The sequence below is a fragment of the Miniopterus natalensis genome, chromosome 9 (assembly GCF_054644295.1).
Source record: "Miniopterus natalensis isolate mMinNat1 chromosome 9, mMinNat1.hap1, whole genome shotgun sequence".
NCBI classification, from domain to species: Eukaryota; Metazoa; Chordata; class Mammalia; order Chiroptera; family Miniopteridae; genus Miniopterus; species Miniopterus natalensis.
The window spans coordinates 26,118,223-26,141,209 of record NC_142089.1 but is presented as its reverse complement, the minus strand read 5'-3'; the positions used below and the strand labels follow the sequence as shown (position 1 = coordinate 26,141,209).

The following is a 22,987-nucleotide window of genomic DNA, read 5'->3' as shown; positions in this document are numbered from 1 at the left end:
GATGTACTTTGGAATATGCAGCTTGTTCTGGGAATTGCGTGCTCTTGTTGGAGTGACCCCGATGGAGCTAAGGAGGGACAAGCGCCCTCCTTCGGAAGGACCCGGGAACACGGGACTTCTAATTTAATCATACCTGCTCAGTATACACAGAGTTATAGTTTAGATTTTTGTATTATTCTTAAGGTTTCTTCCTTTTTTTAAAGGTTTTTTAGGTTTTTATTAAATGATGATTACCTTAGACTAGTTGTTTACAGATATTGGATTTTCCAATTAAAATTTCCAAAGTATTTCTGGGATACTATTTTTAATTTTTTTTTACTATTGTTCTACAAAAGAAAGGCCATTTCGAGACTAAAAACTAAAGGATGACTTGACACCAAAGGACAAGACACTTCTTTAAAATAGGAAATCCATTTAGCTTTATGGAAATATAACTATATTTTGCTAACTTTTTTCTACCCCCTGAGCCCAAATAGAGGAAAGCTGAAGCTCACAATCAGTTGAGCAGAAGCTTAGCCGCCTTAGACTGACAATATCAGGGCCGGTGATGCCCTCTTGTGGCAGCCTGGAGAATTACTGTCATCTGACTGACTTTTCTCTGACTTGAGGGACAATTCCTTCACAATACTTCCAGTATTCATGCAGGCCAGGCACATTGATCTCAGTTTGGGATATATCAGTAAATAAAAAAATGTACATATTATATCTCTATATCTTATCTATGTATCTATGTCTATCTATCCATCCTTCCCGTAGTGCATTCAGGTGGACACAGACAATAAAAATATATATATATATATTATAGGGAAAAATGGCACTGCAAGGAGGCTGGGGCCATGGTGTAGGGAGTGGTATAGGGTTAGGGTAGCTCTCAGCCCTGGCCCGGTAGCTCATTTGGTTAGAGCATTCCCCTAATATGCCATGGTTTCTGGTTTGATCCCACTCAGGGTACATACAAGAATTAACTAATGAATGCATAAGTAAGTAGAACAACAAATCAATGTTTCTCTCTCTCCAATCAATCAATCAATCAATCAATCAATCAATCAATCAAACCAAGAGTAGCCCTCCATGACAAGGTGATTCTGTGTAGAGCTGAAAGGAGATGAGGGAGTTAGCCATGCAGCTAGATATCTGGGGTGATAGGTTCTAAGAACAGAACCTCTCTCACCATTCAGCAGAAAAGTCAGTACAAAAGTCCTAAGGCATGAGCTTGTTTGTTAATTTTAAGAAACACACAGCAAGTGTGTCTGGGGCCAGTGAAGGCAAATGAGAGAAGTAGGAGACAGTTCAGAGGCAATGGGAGACTAGATCACCTAAGGCCCTGCTCTCATTTATCTCCCTCCCCGCTCCTCACACAGAGAACACATAAATAGCAAGACTTTATTGAACTTTCCCCAGCCGGCAGCTCTCCCTCTCACCCCTGGTGTGCCTAACCCACAGCCTCCCCCTAGGCCCAGGTGGAGTGGCCCTGAGATGGACGCCAGCCTCCTCCAGCTGGACTTTCTGCCTTGGTCTTCCTGGCTTGCCTCAGAGGCTCTGTCACTCCTTTCCTTCCATATCCTCCTGGAAGTGAGTGCTATCAGCCAGCTGCTCCTGATCACAAGCGCCTGAGTAAAGGGTCCTGTTGCTGTAGAAGACGCCGCTGCAGGATAATGCTGGAAACAAGGAGATGAGCCTGAGTCTGGGTCCCGGCTGTACCAATCAATGCTCCAGGTCCCCTCCTCACTCCCCACTCACCTCGGGTAACGTTGACTTTGTTGGTTGCCAAGATGTCCACCTGAACGTTATCCATTTTCATGTACAAGTCCTCTGCGTTGCTCTGAGGACAGGAGCAAGGGGAACCTGGCTGAGGTGCCAGGGCAGTGTGGGTTTGGAGATGGGCTCGAGCAGAGGGATGTTGCAGGCAGGAGCAGGAAAAGGGACGGAAAGGTGCCAGGCGGAGGCCAAGCCAGGGCGGCCCTCCCCTGCCGCCGGCCCGGCCCCGGCCCAGTGCTTGCGAGAGGGGTACTGGGGAGGGGCGGTGTGGAGGCGCCTCCGTTCTGTTTGGGCCAGCTGCCTCTGTGGCGGCGGGCGAGTCGGGAACACTCACGAGGAAGAGCTCGTAGAGTTTCTCCCCCATGGACTTATGCACGTGCTTCTCCACCACCGGGAACAGCCGCACGAAGTACTGCGACAGGCGGGCGGTGTGACTGCGGTGCCCGCGCCCGCCGCCCGCCCGGCGCCCGGCGCCCCCCGCGCACCTCCAGCGTGAGGCTGGCCTGCCGCTGGCTGTTGCTGTGGTCCGTGTTGCCCATGGCGGTCATCAGGTTGTGCACCACGCGGAGGCTCAGCATCTCCTCGGCCAGGCTCGTGTTGTTGCGCGCCAGCACCCTGGGCCGGGACCCGAGTGGCCGCGACCTCTGGGGGCTCCCTGGCGCCGGCCAGGGGTGCTTCCGGCCCCCCCCCCGCCCCGCCTGCTGCATCCCCCCCCGCTGCACCCCCCACCCCCGCCTGCTGCACCCGCCCCCCCACTCCCCCCCCGCCTGCTGCACCTGCCCCCCACTCCCCCCCCCGCCTGCTGCACCCGCCCCCCACTCCCCCCCCGCCTGCTGCACCCGCCCCCCCACTCCCCCCCCGCCTGCTGCACCCGCCCCCCCACTCCCCCCCCCGCCTGCTGCACCCGCCCCCCCACTCCCCCCCCGCCTGCTGCACCCGCCCCCCCACTCCCCCCCCGCCTGCTGCACCCGCCCCCCCCCCCCGCATCTCCCCCCCTTACCCGATGGCCTTGGCGGCCCCGGCCTGCTGCAGAAACACCGGCAGGGGCGCGGCGAAGGGGCGCACCGCGGGGTCTGCGGGAGGCGCGGCGGTGAGGCAGGGCCCGCCCCCCGCGCGCCGCCGTCCCCCCAGGCCCCGCGGATCCCTGCCTTTGAGGATCTTGGGCTGCGGTTTGTCGGTCTCCTCGACGGACGGCACCAGCAGGTCCACGAGGCCCCGGAGCAGCGCCGCGCTCACGCTGTCGTAGCTGACCAGGTCCTTCATCAGCTCGATGGCTGCGAAGGGCAGAGGCGGCGGGAAGCCGGCGCTCCGACGCCCTCCGCCGGCGCCGAGCAAGCGAAGAGCCCCTTGAGCCAAGTTGCTTTGCTTCGCCCCCACCCTCCTCATTGACCTTTCCTGACCTTTCACTGGCCAGCACTGTACAAGGTGTGGGGAGAGCTGGGCAGGGGACACCTCAGTCCCGCCTTCTAGGAGCCCTGGGCTGCAGCCGAGGAGGAGGGAGGCAGCCCTCCCTGCCCCAGCCAGCCACAGCAGGGGGAGGAAGGGCTGGGTGGTGAGCCCACCCACCAAGGGCGCTTGGAGGAATCCGGAAGGATTCGTGGAGGAGGGAAGGGATGGGCTTTCACAGGGAGACGAGGATGGGGAAAGACAAGGGGTGGGGAGGGGAGACAGCAAGTGGGAGGGGATGCGCGGCACAGAATGAGAAAGGGGTGGACGGAGTTGACAGCGTTACAGAAACTAGTTTCTGATGGACCATTCTGAGCCCCTCTTTGCCTTGGCTCTGTGCTCAGGGCAATGAGATTCGCTTTGCAGTAACACTCTGACTGTTATCCCCAGAGGGAATGAAGCTCGGAGAGGTAAAGCACTTTGCCTAAGGCACCCCAGCTAGGAAGTGGTGGAAGCAAAAGAGAGATTTGGTGAGAGGGAGGAGGCAGTTAGAATTTATTGAAGGGATTTTCTGTAGCTATTTTCCAGTTATTCATTCCTTCCAACAGTCACTCAGCCTCTAGGATGCCTGTTGTGCCAGGTGCACAGTATGATCAGGAGGGCTATAAAAGGGGTCAGTAGGCTGTGGGAGTGTCAGGGAAGGTGGGAAGCAGTGCATATTTTTGTAAAGAGAGAGGAACCATAGAGAGGCAGAGCTAGAATGGGGCAGGCTGAGATGGTAATGGGACAGTACACCGTGGCATACCCTCAGGAAATGTTACTCTAAACACACGCGCTTGCTGCATGGTGACAGGACTTAGAAAGGTGCTGTCCCCAGCACAGGAGCCAAGTGGAGCCTATCTCTCCATTTACTCCTGGGGAGACTGGGCTTAGGAACAGTTCTTGTCTCCCTAACTAGCTCATTTGCATACCAGAATGCAATGTAGACACAGAACTATTGTGTTTACCCAGTAAGAACATATTTGGGATAATTCTCTACAATGGGAGAAAACCCACCAGTTGCTCTAATTTGGTTCTAATTGTTTTTTGTTTTGTTTTAATCATGACCCAAGGATATGCTTTTATGGATTTTTTGGAGGGAGAGGAAGGGAGAGAGAGAAAACATCGATTGGTTGCCTCTCATGCCCAGAACCTAGGTATATGCCTTGACCGGGAATCCGACCCACAACTTTTCGGTGTACTGGACTACGTTCCAACCAACTGAGCCACCCAGCCAGGGCTAACTTGGTTCTAATTTGGAATCACAGAGCCAGCAACATTGTGGAGGGAAAGGGACCAGCACACCAAGCCTTCCTGGCTACCCCCAAACACTCTCCTACCTGCATAGAAATGCAGCCTGGGGTGCCTTTGGCTGCTTGGCACCCACTTCCTGCACTGGCTGGAGCCTGAAACCCCCAAGTCTTTCTCACTTGTTCTCTTACTGTTCGGTTATGAAACCTTTTCTTCCTTGCTCTTGAATTAGTGCAGTTTGGTTTTTGGATCTGAGTGGTTGGCTCCTCCTAATGCTCAACACACTGGGCCTTGTCAGCTGCAGCACGTCTCTCAGTAATAGTTGGGCTCTTCAGGCACAAGCTGGTAGCACCTTAGTGCGAGGACACGGTGGGAAAAATGCCCACCTGTGCCTCACAGAGCTCTTCCTGAGGCAAGAAGTGACTCAGTGAACATTCAGGGTAGAAATGAAGAAATGAAGATATTTTATGACATTTCCCTGACTACAAATGGCATTCTCTGCCTACGTAGACCAAGTACTCCAGGCGACAAATGTCTGGTTCTGCCTATTAACTTTACACTGAATGCTTGATCCTTTATTGATTATGTATCTGCAACACTTGGAGCTTCTCAGAAAAGTGAAGATTTGTGCACTGAATCGTTTTTGATTGTTTTAAAATTCACATCTGTCGCCTGGCTGGGCGTGGCTCAACAGTTGAGCATCGACCTATGATCTAGGAGATAGAGGTTCAATTCCCAGTCAGGGCACATGCCCAGGTTGTAGGCTCGATCCCCAGTTGGGGGCCTGCAGGAGGCAGAGCTAGCTGATCAATGATGACTCTCTCATCATTGATGTTTCTTTCTTTTTTTTTTTAAACATATCTTTATTGATTTCAGAGAGAGGAAAGGAGGGGGAGAGAGAGAAAGATAGAAACATCAATGATGAGAGAGTCACTGATCAGCTGCCTAGCCTGCAACCTGGGCATGTGCCCTGACCGGGAATCGAACCCCGATCTCCTGGATCCTAGGTCGATGCTCAACCGCTGAGCCACGCCTGGCCAGGCTGATGTTTCTATCCCTCCCTCCCTGCCTCTCTCTGAAATCAATAAAGATATATTTAAAATAAAAAAATAAAATTCACAGCTGTCACTTTTTACATCCAAAGCGAAAGTGCTTGTCCCTGCCCAAAGGTCTCCACAAGAGCCACACAGCCAGTTACAACTCTTTACACTGTTAGTTACTAAGCATAGCAGACTCATTCGGAAAGCCCGGGACAACCAGAGACTACCATCTTTGGCAGCTCTGCCTGAAGCCTGCAGTGCTGATGACACCTCTGTCCTGCACTGAAGCAGTCACTGATTTATTCATTGATGCATTCATTTATCTAACAAATACTTATTGAGCATCTTCTCCATGTCAGACCCCTGTGCTAGGGCAATGAGGATGACTAAGATATAATCCCTGCCCTCAGGGATGACACATCTAATGGATATCAGTAAGGAAACTGGCATTTATGATGTCATGTTAAAAGAGCCATGGGGCACAAAGGAAGCCAGGCTGACGTGAGGGTTTGTTGAGGGGGTGGGGGACAGAGAATCAGAAGGCTTCCTTGGAGAAGATAACATATGAGCTGACAAAGTCATAGGGAGGAGGGAGGGATGCAGATGAAGAATGTGGCAAGTGCCATGTTGGAAAGCTCATGACACCCTTGTGACCAGGCAAGCAGAGAGGTCTGGCTGGGACACCGGGTGTTGTGAGAGCTAAGCCTGTGGTAGGCCAGCCCCCGCTTCTGAGGGTTTTGCATGTGCCAACAACCCTGTAGCATAGGTGTTTTCTCATCTTTCATTTCAGAGAAAACTAAGATTCAAAAAAGTTGAGTAGCTTGGCCAGTTGATAAGTAGTAGAATGACTGTCAGATTCTGCAGTTCATATCCTTCACCGCTAAGCTCTGGTGGAGAACCAGGAAAATAGGCTGTGTGTGGGCACCATACTGGAGAGACGGAGTTTGTTTTAGAGGTGAGAAATACAAAGACCTGAATTAGAGGAGACAGAATGGAGAAGAGGGGACATCTTTGAATGCTTTTTTTTTTTTTTTTTTTAATATATCTTTATTGATTTCAGAGAGAGGAAAGGAGAGGGAGAGAGAGATAGAAACATCAATGATGAGAGAGTCACTGATTAGCTGCCTAGCCTGCAACCTGGGCATGTGTCCTGACCGGGAATCGAACCCCGATCTCCTGGATCCTAGGTTGATGCTCAACCGCTGAGCCATGCCCAGCCTGGCTTGAATGCTATTAAGGAGGTAGAGTTGACTACGTTGTTGGAAGTTGGCTGAAGATGGGAAGCAGGAAGAAATGATGACTGCCCACATTTCTGGGCCACTGGGTATTTTTCACTGAGGTTGGGACCTTGGAAAATGAAAGGTTTGGAGCTGGAATATCAGGAGTCCAATTCTGAACGTGGTTAGTGACATCCAAGGGGAGATGTTCAGAAGGCAAATGGAAGTAAGGGTCTGGAGCTCAGGAGGGGTCTGAGCTGCAGAAAGGTCACTCAACCACTCTGCCCGTCATCCGTAAAATGGGAATAATGATAGTGCCAACCTCATCAGCTTGTTTTGAGGGTTAAATGAGTAAAGACCTAGAGCAATACTTAGCATACAGTAAATACTCTATAAATGTTATCCCTTATTATTTCTATTATAATAGATGGTAGTTAAAACCATGGGAGTGCATTAGGGACCAAAGAAAGAAAAGAAAGAGAAGAGGACCTGGGGTTGAACCCTGAGAGGAAAAGAAGGGGAGTGGTGGAGCAGCAGGAATGTACAAGGATCTGAGAAGTAGTTTCCAGAGAGATGGGAGGAAGCCAGGAGAGCTGGGTCTGGGGAGGAAGAGAAGAGTATTCAGGGAAGAGGGTGGATCAGGAGAATTTGAGCAGTTGAGAATTTGAGCAGTGAGGCTGAGAAGCAGCTCGGCAGGGCCCATGCTCATTCACTTGACAAATATAAATTGAGCAGGTATCAGCTACAATGCCAGTGCTGATGGAAACAGCAGAAAACAGCACTGATGCAAGGAGTGGGCCACTGACACTCAGGGGAAACTTTATTGCAAGAGGAAAGATTCCTTCAATCCAAAGAGGAACTATAGAACCCACAGCCTGTCAGCACTGGAAGAAAGTTCAGTGAGGTGATCACCTGTCTGATAGATGAAGAAACCCAGAACAAATGACTTGTCCAGGGAATCACGGTAAAAGAGGAGACAGAGCTGCAGCAGCAGGCTTGGTATTCTTTTGGCAGAACGAGTCTTAGAAATGGGATTGCACTTGGGAATTGTGGCTGTGCCATGCAACAATTTCCAAGTCACTCAGCAGGGATGAGGTTTGTTTTACAATTCTTTGCTCCTAGAGCCCTGGAAAACCGTGTCCAGTTCTTTATCTTCACTTCCAGACAAGACTGCCACCTCCTGGCCACAGGTGAGAAGTGCGCCTCAGTGTGTGTCCATACTCAGGTTTGCTTCCTTTCCCAGCAGGGTAAGAGTGTGTTTGGAAAGTTCCGCTGTTGCAAGGAGGCATTTTCCTGACCAATTACATTCTGTTTCTTATTTCTGTATATTTCACCACCTCTTTCACCACATCCTTTTCAATGCCCAATATTGAAACATTAAAATTATATTTTGTGCACTATTTTGTTTTAAAAAGCCAGGCAACAAAGTAATTAATGTTATGCACTCTGGTGGTATATGAATTGCTATGTGTGTCTTCCACTGGTATCTGCTCTTCTGGGCAAGTCTCACACCGAATCCCACCAGCCTACTTGCTGGCACCTTCTGAACTGCTCCTGACACCAGAGTCAAGCATTGCTCTACTAGGCATGCGCAAACACAGAGGTTTTGAGGGCCAGGCAAACTGGGAAATTAGCAACAAATTTTCCCCCAAGGGCTTTCTATTAAAAAAAACCCCAGAACTCTGGATGAGTGTATAATGAAACGTAAACTTATGAATGCTAAATAAAGTGTTGTAGTTGAGGCCCCAGCCTGGTAGCTCAGCTGATTCCAGTGTTGTCCCGATAAACCAAGGTTACGGGATGCCTGTCTCTGTCTCTCTGTCTCTCTTTCTCAAATCAATAAAGTGTTGCAGTTGAAGTGCTCATATAATTCTGGGGGGGCTGTTGCATTGGTGGCTCAGTGGTAGAATTCTCATATAATTTTAGGGAAATATCACCTCCTTAGAAAATATTCAGCAGATTTAAAAAAATATATATATCTTTATTGATTTCAGAGAGAGGAAGGGAGAGGGAGAGAGAGAGAGATAGAAACATTCCACTTTCTCTGTAGCCTTCTCAGGGAAGGATGTCATCTCCACATCCACCACATGCAAAGCATGGGAGGGAGAGTGCACTCTCCTCTTTCCAAACCATTCACTTTTCTCCTCAGTATAAACAAGCACAAAACTCCAGTACTTGGCATAGTACTTGGCACATCACAGATGTTCAATCAATATTTGTTCTCAAAAAACAAACCAACCATGCCCTGGCTGGTGTTGCTCAGTGGTTGGAGCATCCCATACACCAAAGGGTTGCAGATTTGATTCCTGGTCAAGGGCACGTACATAGGTTGAGGGTTTAATCCCGGGCCCGGGTTGGGGCGCATGCGGGAGGCAACCAATTAATGTGTCTCTCTCACATCAATGTTTCTCTCTCTCCCTCCCTCCCTCCCTCCCTTCCACTCTCTTTAAAATCAATGGAAAAAATATTCTCCAGTGAGGATTAACAACAAAACAAAACAAAAAAAATACAAACCAACCCTGACCTTCTGAGGTTAGCCCAGTCAGCTATAACACCCACTCTTCTTAGCCACAGGCTTTTCTGTCCTGACTGTTACCATCATCCTGGAGGTAAGGGCAAAGCTTCATCTTGGTCTTGCAATTTGACATTCTCAAGAAAAATTCATGTCTGATCCTCTCCACACACCAGTTAGGGCCACATTTCAGACCTGTCAGCTTCCCTTACCTGCCTTTGGAGGAGTGTGAGTAGAAGCTGAATACTCCATTCTCTCCCTCAACCTCCACTCCATCGACCATGTGAAACAGTTCCCCCTAGTGGACAATCTACTCCACGTACATTCTCTATATTCCACGTTACATGAAGACTTTTTTAAAAATCCTCACCTGAGGACATTTTTTTCTTTTTAGAGAGACTGGGAGGGGGTGGGGATGGGGGGGAGAGAAACCCTGATGTGAGAGAGACACATCACTTGGTTGTCTCCTGCATGAGCCCAACCCGGGCAGGAATTGAGCCTGCAACCAAGTATGTTCCCTAGACCAAAATTGAACCTGAGACCCTTCAGTCCATGGGCCAACACTCTAACCACTAAGCCAAATCGGCTAGGGTGCCCGGCTGGCATGGCTCAGTGGTTGAGCATTGACCTATAATCCAGGAGACCTTGGTTTGATTCCTGTAAGGGCACGTGTCCAGAGTCACAGGCTCGATGCTTGGTGGGGGGGAGTGCAGGAGACAGCAGATCAATGACTGTCTCATCATTGATGTTTCTTTTTTCTTTTTTTAAAAAATGTATCTTTATTGATTTCAGAGAGAGGAAAGGCGAGGGAGAGAGAGATAGAAACATCAATGAGGAGAGAGTCATTGATCAAGCCCGCAACCGGGCATGTGCCCTGAGCGGGCATGTGCCCTGACCGGGAATCGAACCCCGATTGCCTGGATCCCAGGTCAATGCTTAACCGCTGAGCCACGCCCAGCCGGGCTCATTGATGTTTCTATCTCTCTCTCTCCCTCTCCCTTCCTCTCTCTGAAATCAATAAAGATATATTTAAAAAAATTAAGTGGCTGGCACATAGGGGTACTCAAGAAATGAAAACTTACTAATACTACCATTATCAGACTTAGTTTCTTAGAAGAAGGACAGTCCTCAGGGTGATTTCTGTTTAGAGGGAAAGGACCACCTAAGACTGGGAACCAGAGCTAGCTCCAGACCCAGGCAGATTCTAAACAACTATTAAAGCATCATGTGGTTGGTTTGAAGTACAGGATGTTGACCATCATTTTCTGAATAACTTGCCCATCAATATGGAATCAGCATCTTCCACCTGCCAAGGCTACCCAGGGCACTCCACAATGCTCTTTGTGAATAGGAGAGAACTTTTAAGAGTGGATGTGCCGAGCGCTCACTGCGATGTGGAGCAGACCTGCCCCCTCCCCTACCTTCATACTGGACTTCCAGGTGCATTGTACGCAGCACATTCAGCACGCAGTCCACAATGCTGGGGTGTGTGGTTCCAATGATCGACTGGCAAGACAAAAAGGACAAGGTGGTTACTTTTGACATGGTGTCCATCTGGCAGGAATGAAAAGCAGCCTTCCAAATAGCTAGACAGCCTGGCTGAACGGGGAGAGTGTCCTGAGCTCATCTCTCAAATGTGGTGGTGTTCCTTCTCTCTCGCTCTCTTTTTGTTAATCCTTACCCAGGGACATGCTTATTGATTTTAGAGAGAGGAGAAGGGGGAAGGAAGGAGAGGTGAGAAACTTCTATAGGTTGCCTCCTGTCTGTGATCTGGCTGGGGATCAAACCCAGAACCTAGGTATGTGCCCTGATGGGGAATCGAATCCACAACCTTTTTGAGTACAGGACAACGCTCCAACCAACCGAGCCACACCGGCCAGGGCTCTCTTCTTACTTTTTACATATTACCTGGTGATCTTATTTACTTTCATGGTTTCAGTTATCACTTCTCTGCTCATGAAATTCAAACTGCCATCCTCACCTCAGGTCTCTCTTTGCAGCTTCAGTCTTTTATTTTCTGCTGTCCAATCTCTACTAGATGTTCTAAACAGTGATTCCTCAATTGAGCCAGGAATCAGAATTACTTGGGGAGCTTACAAAGAAAAAGCATTACTAGAGAGTTGTCAGAGTCTATGGGAGGGAGGCTCAGGATTAAGTATCTTTTAAACAAGTGACCTATCTTCTGTAACCAGCTTGGCCTGCTCCTCAGATGGGCACTTGGGAGCCACTAAAGCTCATCAAGTTTATTGAGTCAAGACCTAACTCTTTCCAAATCAAATAGGTTTTTCCTACTCTCTCCGTGGCACATAACCCACCCTGCTGTCTAAGTTCAAAGCTGGGTGTCATCTTTGACTCCTTTCCTTTTATTGTCCCAAGTCCCATGCATTCTGCCTTCAAAATGTCTGTCTAACCTGGTCACCTGCATTCCCATTGCCACAGTTCAGGCCTTACCATCTCTTTGATCCCTTAATTGTCCCCTTGTTTCCAGCCCACCCTGGAGCTGTTTTGAGAGCTTCTGATAGTTAATCTGGAAACCATTCTTTGAGTAGCTAATTCGCTCCTTACTAGGCAGTGTCTTCCTATAGTCACCATGCCCCAAATCTGACTTTGCTCTCATTCCAGGGCACTGAGAGGAAGGCAAAAGCCAAGAAAAACAGGAGTTCTTCTGAGCACCGGATATCTGGTTTCTTCACTTATGCACTGTCTACAAATGCACCATGATTCCTTCCCTATCAAATTGACTACTTTAATCTTTTCCACAGTCCTTTCATCATCCTTGTGGCTTGTTTCAAACACTTATAAGTCTGCCAGCATCTTTCTGATCCTTAAGTAAACAGGACAAATTACTCTGATGGGAGATGTGAACTCTCTGCCCGGCCTTGGCCTTCCAGAAGTGACGCTGATTGAACAGCTCACGCAGTGGGAGGCTGAGCTCCATTTCTCCAGCCTGTGTGGAGTGCGACTGTGGAAGGCAATTGCAAGATCAGTGTGTGTGAATCAGGACTGCAAGAGCATGCAGCCTGGGCTCACCTGGGCAGTCCTGAGGGTCTGCAAGGCCAGCTGCTGAGCTTTTGGGCATGCAGAGGGCAGCAAAGCTATTAGACCTTTGTACACTTGATTCTGGTACTTGGGATTACCGTGGACCAAAGAATCCAACAGAACCTGCACTTCCTCCTGGGTCTCTTCTGACTTAGACTTTGCCAAAAATTCTGCTATGGATCGTACACCTGAGCAAAGAAGAGAGGAAATGCTAAATTGGAAGGGATTTATAAAAACAATCCTCACTCAAGATTACATAATATTCATCCAGGAAGACGGTGAAGGGATTAAGGAGAAGGAAAAAAAAAAAAAAAAAAAAAAAATATATATATATATATAAAACACAGACACAGACAACAGTGTGATGACAGCCAGAGGGAAAGGGGGATGGAGGGGTAGGTGGAGGTGGGCAAAGAAGGGTGAAATGAGGATGGAAAGAGACTTTACTGGGGAGATGGGCACACAATGCAGTGTGCAGGTGATGCTTTATTGAGTTGTACACTTGAAACTTATACCCTGATAAATTCAATTTAAAAAAAGATTAGCTCTGGCCAGTTTGGCTCAGTGATTAAAGCGTTGGTCCATGGACTGAAGGGTCCTAGGTTCAATTCCCGGTCAAGGGCACGTACCTCAGTTGCAGGTTCAATCCTTGGCCCCCATCAGGGCTCGTACAGGAGTCAATCAATAGATGTGTCTCTCTCATGTCCATGTTTCTCTCTCTCTCCCTTCCACTCTCTGAAAAGCAATGGAAAAAAATATCCTCCAGTGAGGATTAAAAAAAAATTACATAACATGAAGTAATAGGATTAAGATATATTTAACCAAGTCTGCTCAATCAAAGCAAAATTGAGGCTTAGCCTCATGTTGCACCATTGTCTTGTTCACCTCTGGCTATGTGGCTGGAGGGTTTTGTTTCAGCATAGTAATCTGAGCTTATGAAAAATTTTTTTAAAATCCTCACCCGAGGATATTTTTTCCATTGATTTTAGAGAGAGTGGAAGGGAGGGGGAGAGAGAGAGAGAAACATTGACATGAGAGAGACATATCAATTGTTTGTCTCCTGTACGAGCCCTGATGTTGGCCGAGGATTGAACCTGCAACTGAGGTATGCGCCCTTAACCGGGAATCGAACCCAGGACCCTTCGGTCTGCAGGCCTACGCTCTAACCACTAAGCCAAACCGGTCAGGGCTCAAAATGTTTTAAAATTTAAAATGGCTCTGCAAAATGCACAAATAAAAAAAAAAAAATGCACTTTTGCTTGCTATGTGTTAACTAACACATGCATAGTGCTCAGCAGTTTACAAAATGTTTTCACAGATATTATGTCATTTAATCCCAGAAACTATACTGAGAGGAAGGTGTTAGTCCCATTTTATGGATAAATACATGGAGGCTCAGAGAGTCCACTGGGGACACACAGAAAACCACGATTAAAGAGCAATGACAGAAGTGCTGTGACAAAGGGATGCACAGGGGGTGGCATCTCCTTTACACACCTTAATCAGAGCACTTGATAGATCACACTGAAAATCCTGGATTACTTACCTTTCTCACCGCACTCTACACTCTTTGAGGACAGGGACTGTTTTATTCTTCGCATTCCCAGCACCTTAGCAGATACCTAGCACTCATATTCAATGATTCTATTTCAATTTTATTTCTAGAGTTATTCATAACTCAGTTTCACAAGGGATTTCAGGCAATGGCTCAATAACTCTGTTGAATGGATGCATGAAAAAGGGTATATTTAAAATGGAAAACGTATTTCCAAAACCACAACACAAAGATTTGAGCAGATGATAAATCAGGAAAATCATAAATCTGGGTCTGCGGGTGGCAAGATGGACAGGAGCTAATTGCGTCCACTGGGCAGAGTGCTTCCAGCGAGACCAGTTCCATGACACACTTTCCTGTAGCAGTGCTGGGTGCTGCCACCACTTCATCCAGGCCCCGAGGGAGCCAGGGGAGTTCACCCTTGTCATACACGGTACCCACCATAGCTTTCGCAAATGAGCTCCTTGTACTTCCTGCCAGAGTTTGCAATAACCTGGAGTAGCTTGATGGATTCCTTCTTGTCCTCCTCTGTGATCTTCTCCAGCCCAAGTATTTCCAAGAGTGTTAGGACGCCTCCGACCTCAAGAAATTCTATAAGGTACCGGTTACTGTTCAGAGGGATAGAAGAGTAGAAACAAGACATTTGTCAAGTTCCTTGGCACTAACCTTTCTAAGGGATCTCAAGTTCCCTTCTTCACATACTTTGCCCTCCTATCCAGGAAATACTCATGGGTAAAGTGACACAATGGTTGGGAAATTCTTCCTTTTGCATTCAGCAGGAAATGCAAAACAATGAACAATTCTTGTGTCTGGTTTTCTAGCATCTGTTCTTGTAATAGCACCTCAACTGTCCTTTGGGGAATCACCCCTCCACCGCTCATGAGCCATGTGGTTTTGGTAGGGTAAGCAGGCGACAGGGTGTGTGATCCTTCTGACTGCAATAATTGGTTTGGGGCCAGGGTGTCACCTAAGCTGTTCCACTGAGGCTCAAAATCTGAGACTTTCTTGGGAAACTTTGGGGAAGATATACTCTCTTTTTGGTGTGGTTGAGCTACAAAGATGCATGTCTGGAGCTTCTGAGGATCACAGCATGAGGCCTATGAACACAGAGAACAGGGCTGAGACATGCAGAAAAAGAGAGGGAGAGACCAAGTGCCAATGACATATTTTGAACCCCAGGATCTAGTCAGGCCTGAAATATGGATTTCTACCCTCTGGGCTTTTCGGTTAACAGAGCTAATAAATTCCCCCTTTTCTTGGTCCAGCATGAGTTGATTTTCTGTATTTCACAACTAAGAGGGTGCTGACTAGTAAAGGGTCAATGGAGAACATGGGATGGAGGAGCAACTAGAACAGGACCACAGCTCACACTACCTCTGGGCCTATCCTGGGGGCTACCAGGTACCCAAGGATAACTAGAAGCTCTGGTTCCATGTGGCGCAAATGCCAAGGACACCATGCGCCTAATATGCTACTGAGAACCCAGAATCTCTCCAGAACAGAACTCACCTGTTTACAGCTGATAAGAAGATGCCAATGGACCTTAAAAGCTTCTCCAGGCAAGAGCCAGTCATATAGCTGTATGACAAGTTAAAGAGTGAATTTCAGGGTAGTTTTCCACATAGAAACCAGATCCTGTGTCTGATCACTGGCACCACCAGTGACCCGGATGATCAACAGCTGAATTGAGCCCTTTATCTGAGAAGGGCCACTAGGTTGAAGGAGGAGGAGCAGCACACATGGGGTAGGGGGGTGGGGGTGCTGGCAGGCATGTTCATGGTTTTCCAGGAAGCTCTTCTGGGATAGTTCAGCCACCTTGGCTCTGACTGGCTCTCTAGAGAGCAAGGAGGCTCTGATGAAAAAAGGGTGTGTGGAGAAAGCCGGTGGTCAATTTTCCAAGCCTCTCTCTGCCATGACCATTGCACCCTCGGGTCTCAGCATAGTTCATTACTTTGTGCCTCATTCTTAGACTTCCCTAAAAATAATCAGCTTCATCATTAATTCCCAATTTTGTACTTGCTCAGAGCTTTACACTGGAGGTCACTATCTTTATGAAGAATTGCATGTCTTCTTAATAAGAACAACAGGACATAGTGGAAAAATTAAACTCTGATTTAAAACAACCTCAGTATTTAATGTTATTTTTAATGTGAGCCTTTGCAAAAAGCTTCATTGTAATAAAGCACCCAGAGCACGCATCAGCTCAGATACAAGGTATGAAATCAAACCACAACAGAAGAGGAACCAGTCAACAATTACTAGGCTCATAACACATCACAGGCTCTTAGAACACTTAAGAAATTAGCTGAAATTATTGCAGCTCATGGAGGATGACTGAGAGCTTCCAAGACGGATAAAGGCTAATGTAATGGGTTGGAGGTAATGCTGCTTTGTTGGGGGGGAGGGTGTGTGAGGCAAATTATCTCTGCTGCACCCTGGTTCCCAAGATGCCAATAGAAGTAGAGACAGATTGGCTCATTAGGAAAGGCTCTTTACTGCGAAAACAGTGTTTGCTCTGAAGCCAGGCTCCTCTGCCTGTTGCCGCTACAGCTGGGGGCCTGGCTATCAGCCCACATGGTAGTCTCTCTATTCCTACCTGTCCTCCTCCCTCTGTTCCCCTAAACCCCAGCCCCCACTCCTGCCCCAGTGCATTTCCCTTCCCTCTTTCCTTCAATTACCAGCTAGGCTGACCAACTTTCATCACCTCCTTTTTCCTCTGTCCCAGGCAAGTCCTATGTTCATAGCCACTCACTTATAGATATTCTTGGTTCATTATTTCAGCAATTAGTTTCAGAAGTCTGCCACAATATCAGCAGCAGCTAACAAGTGCAAAGCATTTATTGTGTGCCAGGCACTGTGCTAACTACTTCACTTGCATTGGGCTCATCACACCCTGCAGTGGGTGCTATTAGTATTTCCATTCACTCATGAGGAAACACCTCAGACAGGCTAATGACCTATTCCACGGTCCCAGTGTTAACTGATGGAACCAGGATATGAACCTAGGCAGTCTAACTCAGAGTCTGAGTTCTTATAGTCAGGTCTTCCTGCCTGTAGACAGGTGGAGGGAGGGGGCTATTCAAGCAGATTATCTCCTTATATGGCGCTGGAGGTGGAACTGAGGGTCTGCACTGTCCACTGGGTGGGAGACACTGAAGTAGAGTGGATGGCATGTGGGCTTTGGGCCAGACAGGCCTGTCAAACCTTATCTCTGCCATTTACTAGTAAATTACTCAACCTTTTAAAGACTCACCTTTCTTATCTATAAAATGGGATAATACCAATTACTTATTAGGCTTGGTGTTAGGCTCAAATGAAATATTTGTACAGTACATAACTCAGCACCTAGAAAAAGACTCCATAAGTGATAACTAATAATTTTGTCATTATAATATACAAATCCTTAGTTTCACTCATATATTCTGGAAGTTCAAGGTCAAAAAAGGGGTTTGAGGCTTATGTGGGATTATGTGTTAGTTATTTGTGTAAAACATAATGATACTATATTGATTTGTTTTCCTTCAAAATCTATGTCACTCAGCTGGTCTATTTTCTCTGTTTTATGACAAGGTCGCAGAAAGGAAATTGTGAACAACTTCAGGTGTAAAAACTGGATATACATCTGTATATTAAAAGTGTGGTTCACTCAGTCGTTCAATAAGCACTCTGATTGGCACTTAGGATATAGAGAAGGATACCGGTAATCCATGCAATAATTAAGAAAATGGATGGGCTGAAAACAGAATTCTTGGAAACACTAACATTTAAGGGATGGGTAGGAAACATCCCAAAACAGTGGCTGAGAAACAGACATGGAAGAAGGTGGAGGAGAAAGGAGCTTAAGAAGGGGCGGTGGTCAGGCAGGGCCGGTGAGTGAAGCACTTGCTTCAGTGTAAAATTTAGAGGGGCACCAGAGAACTCAGTAATCAAATAATATTTCAATGCACTATTAGAAAAATAAAAATTAATATAAAAATCCATGATACAGAAAATATCAACATTTAAATAAAGATCTAATGTGACCCTGCACATGTATGATTCTGCCTCTCACACCCCATGCTGTGGTCAAACGGAAAACATCAAGATAAGGAGGGAAAAGAGTCTCTAGATTGGTGTCAAAGAGGTTGTTGAATGGTAACCGTGGCAAGTTCTGCATAGTGGGGTGGGGGTGGGGGGACAGAAGTCAGACTGCAGTGGGTGGAGGAGAAGAGACAGGTGAGCAAGTGGAGGCAGAGACCAATAACATTTTCTAGAAGCTTCACCATGAAGTGCAAGATCTGGGGAGAATACAGGTTTGAGACAGGGCTTTAATTAAGGTAGAAGAGACTTGAGCAGATATAAATGCTGATGAAAAAAGGTGGTAATGAGGCAAAGATGGAAACTACAGGAGAGAAAGAATGAAATCTCTAAGGGGATGGGAGGAGATTCAAGTGCAATACCAATAGAGCGTTAGCTCTAGACAGAAGGAATACTGACTTCAACTCTGATGGGCATGAAAGAGGTTAGGAGTGAGAATGAGGATATGTTTACAGGTTGGGAAGACAGGAAGTTGAGGGAGTCTTTGACTGTAGGGATGATTTAAAAAAAAATCTTTATTGATTTCGGAGAGAGGAAAGGAGAGGGAGAGAGATAGAGAACCATCAATGATAAGAGAGTCATTGACTGGCTGCCTCTTGCATGCCCCCCACTGGGGATTGAGTCCGCAACTTGGGTATGTGCCCTGACCAGGAACTGAACCTCGATCTCCTGGATCATAGGCCGATGCTCAACTGCTGAGCCATGGCTGGCCAGGCTAGGAATGATATTTTGACCACCGGATGTCCTGGTCTAAAATCTTAGAATGGAGAGAAGAGCTCCCTCAGTAATTTCTCCTCTTTTTTCTTTTGAAGATGGCCTATTTTTTTTTCTTTTCTGTTCGGGAAAGGATACGTGAGTCTAAGACAGGTGGTCAAGCGTACTAGGAACAAGCTGGCTCCCTGGGAAAACTCCTGCTCCAGTTCGGGTGCAGTCTTGCCTTGGTTGGCTTCAATGAAAGTGTTGAGGATGTGATTCCTTGCGACTTTTCCAGCATTGTCCCAGTCCTGTAAAAAACTCAAGAGCCGGCTAATTGCTGCCTGCTCCTTTATAGAAGTCATGATCAGTCAGTCCTGAAGTTGGCTACAGAGGGAAGGAAACAGACAGGTTACCAAAGTGCTTAGAACCATGCAAGTCCTATAGGCTGCTCTATAGGTTTTGCTTTTCAGGCAATCACCTGGAAGCAGGTGAGCCTTTGTCACCCACACAGATATAGTGACATTCAAAATACCTCTACAACTGGTCACCTGCTACTCGAACAGGGAAGACCTAGTTGTATTGTAATGAAATGAAGAATATCAAGGTAGTAAATGCCTGCCTCAACTTTAAGGGTTAAAATTTTAGCTTTTTGGTGTCTCTGCCAGTGCCACAGGCTCCAGCTGAGATGAAGGTGCTCGCTAACAACATGGGCCTCTCTCATCTCTAACTTCACATAGGGTCAGAGATGTGCGGACTTTTGAGACCTGTTCCCCTCTTATGCCAATCAATCAGTTAAGGTACTCCTTAACCTTGTACCTTGGGCTTTTACACTAACTCTCTTAACAACAACTTAAAAGAAAAATCCTCACCCAGCCGGGCGTAGTTCAGTGGTTGAGCATTGACCTAGGATCCAGGAGATCATGGTTCAATTCCTGGTCAAGGCACACGCCTGGGTTGTGGGCTCAATTTCCAGTCAGGGGTGTGCAGGAGGCAGCCAATCAATGATGACTCTCTCATCGTTGATGTTTCTATCTTTCTCTCTCCCTCTCTCTCTCTCCTTTCTGAAACCAATAGATATATTTAAAAAAATCCTCACCTGAGGATGTTTTTATTTTAACTTAATTTCCAAAACATCCTCATCCAAGGACATGCTTAGAGAGGAAGGGAGAGAGAGGAACATCAATCGGTTGCCTTCTGTATGTGCCCTGACCAGGAATCGAACCCACAACCTTTCCAACCAACTGAGCCACCCAGCCAGTCTTGAAAACAACTTTTAAAAAAAGTTAGTGGGAAGAAAAAGTTCCCATTCCATAGTTGGATTAATGGGCTGTGGTTTGTAGGAGCCTGTGTCCTTGGGAGAATGTTTTCAGTGGGGGGAGGGAAGGTTTAAAATAAACCCGTTTTCCAAAAATAGTTGTGATTGAAAGTGTTATTATCCATAACAAATGTTAGTGCTGATGGGAGAGAGGCATGTGTGATTCTTTTGTCTAACAGACAAGTGAAAGTCATATTTCACATTACCATGGGGTTTTCTGTGATTTACAGAATATTTGTGAAACATTACTTGCAGTGGCCATGATTGATATGGAGAGAACAGCTTGTGTGTAGGGGAGATGTGTATTTCACGAAGACGGTTCAACATGAAATTTACAGTCTCATAAAGTGCTTCTACATCTTTGCCAGAGATCTAGTTAAAAGGACTTTACAGTCTGAAACATCCTAAAATTGATTCTAAATTAACGTTTCCTCACATGTATTTGAGATATTGATGGGGCCCAGCTATCAGAATTTTATTAGGAAGCAATAACCTGAAGCATGCTGAGACAGACAGACATACACACCAACCTCCTTACTCCCCAGAGGACACGGGATATGTGTTCCCAGGAAGGGTGTCACGTAGCCTCTGGGACAGAGTCAACCACGAAATCCTGTCAGCCTAAACAGCCAGATGAATAGCTGTGGATCATCTAAACACAAAAATGACCGAAACCCTTCATGGGATCATTCATCAATCACTGTGAATAACATCACAACCCTATGCCTGAGAATAACTTTGAAGAGTCCGTGGCCATCTTCAACAGCCAAACTGGCCTCAAGAAACTGGGGATAAGTGGTTGTTCTGGACCCCAGGGAGGAGGGGTTGAAACACCACCATTAGCTTAATCAGGCAGGAAAGCACCCGGTGCCCATACCCTGCTGTGGATGGACCCATTCTAGGGTCAAAACTCAAAGTGCTATTGGAGATGTACCCAGCAATTCTAGGTACAGAATTCAAGGGCAGGAAACTTTCAGCTAGACATTCCAGATTGTGGCCACCTGAGGTTCCCTTGGATCTCAGATTCCATTTTCTTTTTTTTTAAATAGAAAAGAAAACCAACAAATGGCAGCATTGAAGGTGACAGTAATATAGCTCTAAATCAGTGAATATGTGGTGAAGACGCATTACATGGCATCGTGCAAGGTGCTGTGGGAGATGCTGAGATGAAGACGGCGGTGCCATGGCCCCCGAGGAACTCCAGATCTTGTGTAGAGTGAAGAACATCAGATCTGACATCAGACCAGGTTAAAGGTCCAGCTCCCCACTTGTTATTGTAAAACATCAATAATAACTGCCTTATCCCTCGCCATCCTCCAGTCTCACTCCAGAGGCAACCACTTTAGACTCTTCTGGCTATTTCTTCTGGTGTTTACCTCTATATTCCCAAGTAATGAGTTTATACTATTTGGTATGGGCTGAATTGTGTCCCCCTCGCCCCCTAACCCTTAGTACCTCAGAATGTGACGGTATTTGGAGATAGGATCTTTAAAGAGGTAATAAAGTTAAAATGAGGTCATTAGGGTCGACCCTAATCCAATATAATTTGTGTCCTTATAAAAGATTAGGGCACAGACACATAAAGAAGGAAGACCATATGAAGACAATAGAAGTCAGCCATCTACAAGCCAAAGAGGCCACAGAAGCAGCCAACCCTGTAACTTGTGACCTCAAAGTGTTATCAGAGCCTCCAGAACTGTCAGACAATAAGTCTCTGTTGTTTAAGCTGCCCAGTCTGTGATACTTTGTTATGGGAGCTCTAGCAAACTAGCACATTAATACTATCAATTTTAGACAATATGAATATTCTGGCAGTTGAGGAGCTAGCTCTCTTGTACACTCTAACCCCTAATTTTATCCCCTTATCCTCACGATAGTATAGTTTCCCACAACTTATAGTTAAATCAACAGTGTTTATGTTGGCCAAGTAAATAAACATTGTGTACTCAAGCTGTAACCTATTACATTTTCTTTCTCTTATAAATTGGTTTTACCTGGAGTTAATTTTCCCCCCAATTGTTTAATTTTCTGTGTACCTAGAGCTATTTTCTTCTAAATGTTCCAAACATGTAGCAGTGGTTTTTCCAAATGTTCAGCCTAACTGATCAGTTCCATCTTTTCCCTGGAGACCTCTGCCCACTGTCCTTTGCTCCTCTGGATAAGGTTGCTTGCTAAGCCAACCATGATGGTGCACAAATGTCCTGGGATTTCCTTTTGCCAGTTTTCTCTGTTGATCACCCTATTTCTTGGATTTACCTCCTTCTCCTCCTCCTTGGTTTATGCTTTTTGTTGAAGCACATTCTCCAGTAGCTTTCTTAGAAAGGAAAATTATTTTCGTGTGTGTCCTTGGAAGTCTAAAAATCCTTTTGACCTCATTTTAGATTGGTTGGGTGTGTAATTTCACGTTAGAAATAAGCTTCCTTGGAATTGAGCCTCCCAGTATTGCTGTTGAGAAGTCTGACTTCATTGACTCCTTTACCTTTGTCTGTGGCTTGTTTTATTCACTCTTGATGTCTTTTTTTTTTTTTTAATCCTTACCCGAGGATATTTTTTCCATTGCTTTTCAGAGAGAGTGAAAGGGAGGGAGGGAGGGAGGGAGAGAGAGAGATCAATGTGAGACACATCGATTGGTTGCCTCCTGCATGCACCCCAACTGGGGACGGAGCCTGCAATGGAGGTACGTGCCTTGGCTGGAATCGAACCCAGGACCATTCAGTCCAAGGGCCGACGGTCTAACTACTGAGCAAAACTGGCCAGGGTATTTATTTATTTATACTTATGTATTTAAAGATATGTCTTTATTGATTTCAGACAGAGGAAGGGAGAGGGAGAGAGAGAGATAGAAACATCAGTGATGAGAGAGAGTCACTGATCAGCTGCCTCCTGCACGCCCTCCACTGGGCATTGAGCCCATAACCTGGGCCTGTGCCCTGACTTGAAATCGAACCTCCATCTCCTGGATCACAGGTTGATGCTCAACTGCTGAGCCACGCCTGGCTAGGCTATTATTTATTTTTATCTCAATTGTTCTTCAAAGCAGATTTGATGAGAATTGGGAAAAAAAATCCATTGAATACAATTTTAAAAAGAATTAAAAAGAAC

General features: G+C 46.6%; 1 protein-coding gene across 1 annotated transcript; it reads right to left on the bottom strand.

Moving 5' to 3' along the window:
* Positions 1–1,474: 1,474 nt before the first annotated feature.
* Positions 1,475–20,612, bottom strand: ARMH1 (armadillo like helical domain containing 1). The gene is made up of 11 exons (XM_087820849.1): positions 20,416–20,612; positions 18,727–18,954; positions 15,307–15,375; positions 14,239–14,405; positions 12,234–12,430; positions 10,625–10,709; positions 2,759–3,032; positions 2,244–2,373; positions 2,093–2,170; positions 1,741–1,822; positions 1,475–1,658 (listed from the first exon to the last, which is right to left on the bottom strand). The coding sequence occupies exons 2-11, from the start codon at positions 18,930–18,932 to the stop codon at positions 1,543–1,545; spliced, it is 1,404 nt and encodes a 467-aa protein (XP_087676975.1). The 5' UTR covers positions 18,933–18,954; positions 20,416–20,612; the 3' UTR covers positions 1,475–1,542.
* Between the last annotated feature and the right edge of the window lie 2,375 nt (positions 20,613–22,987).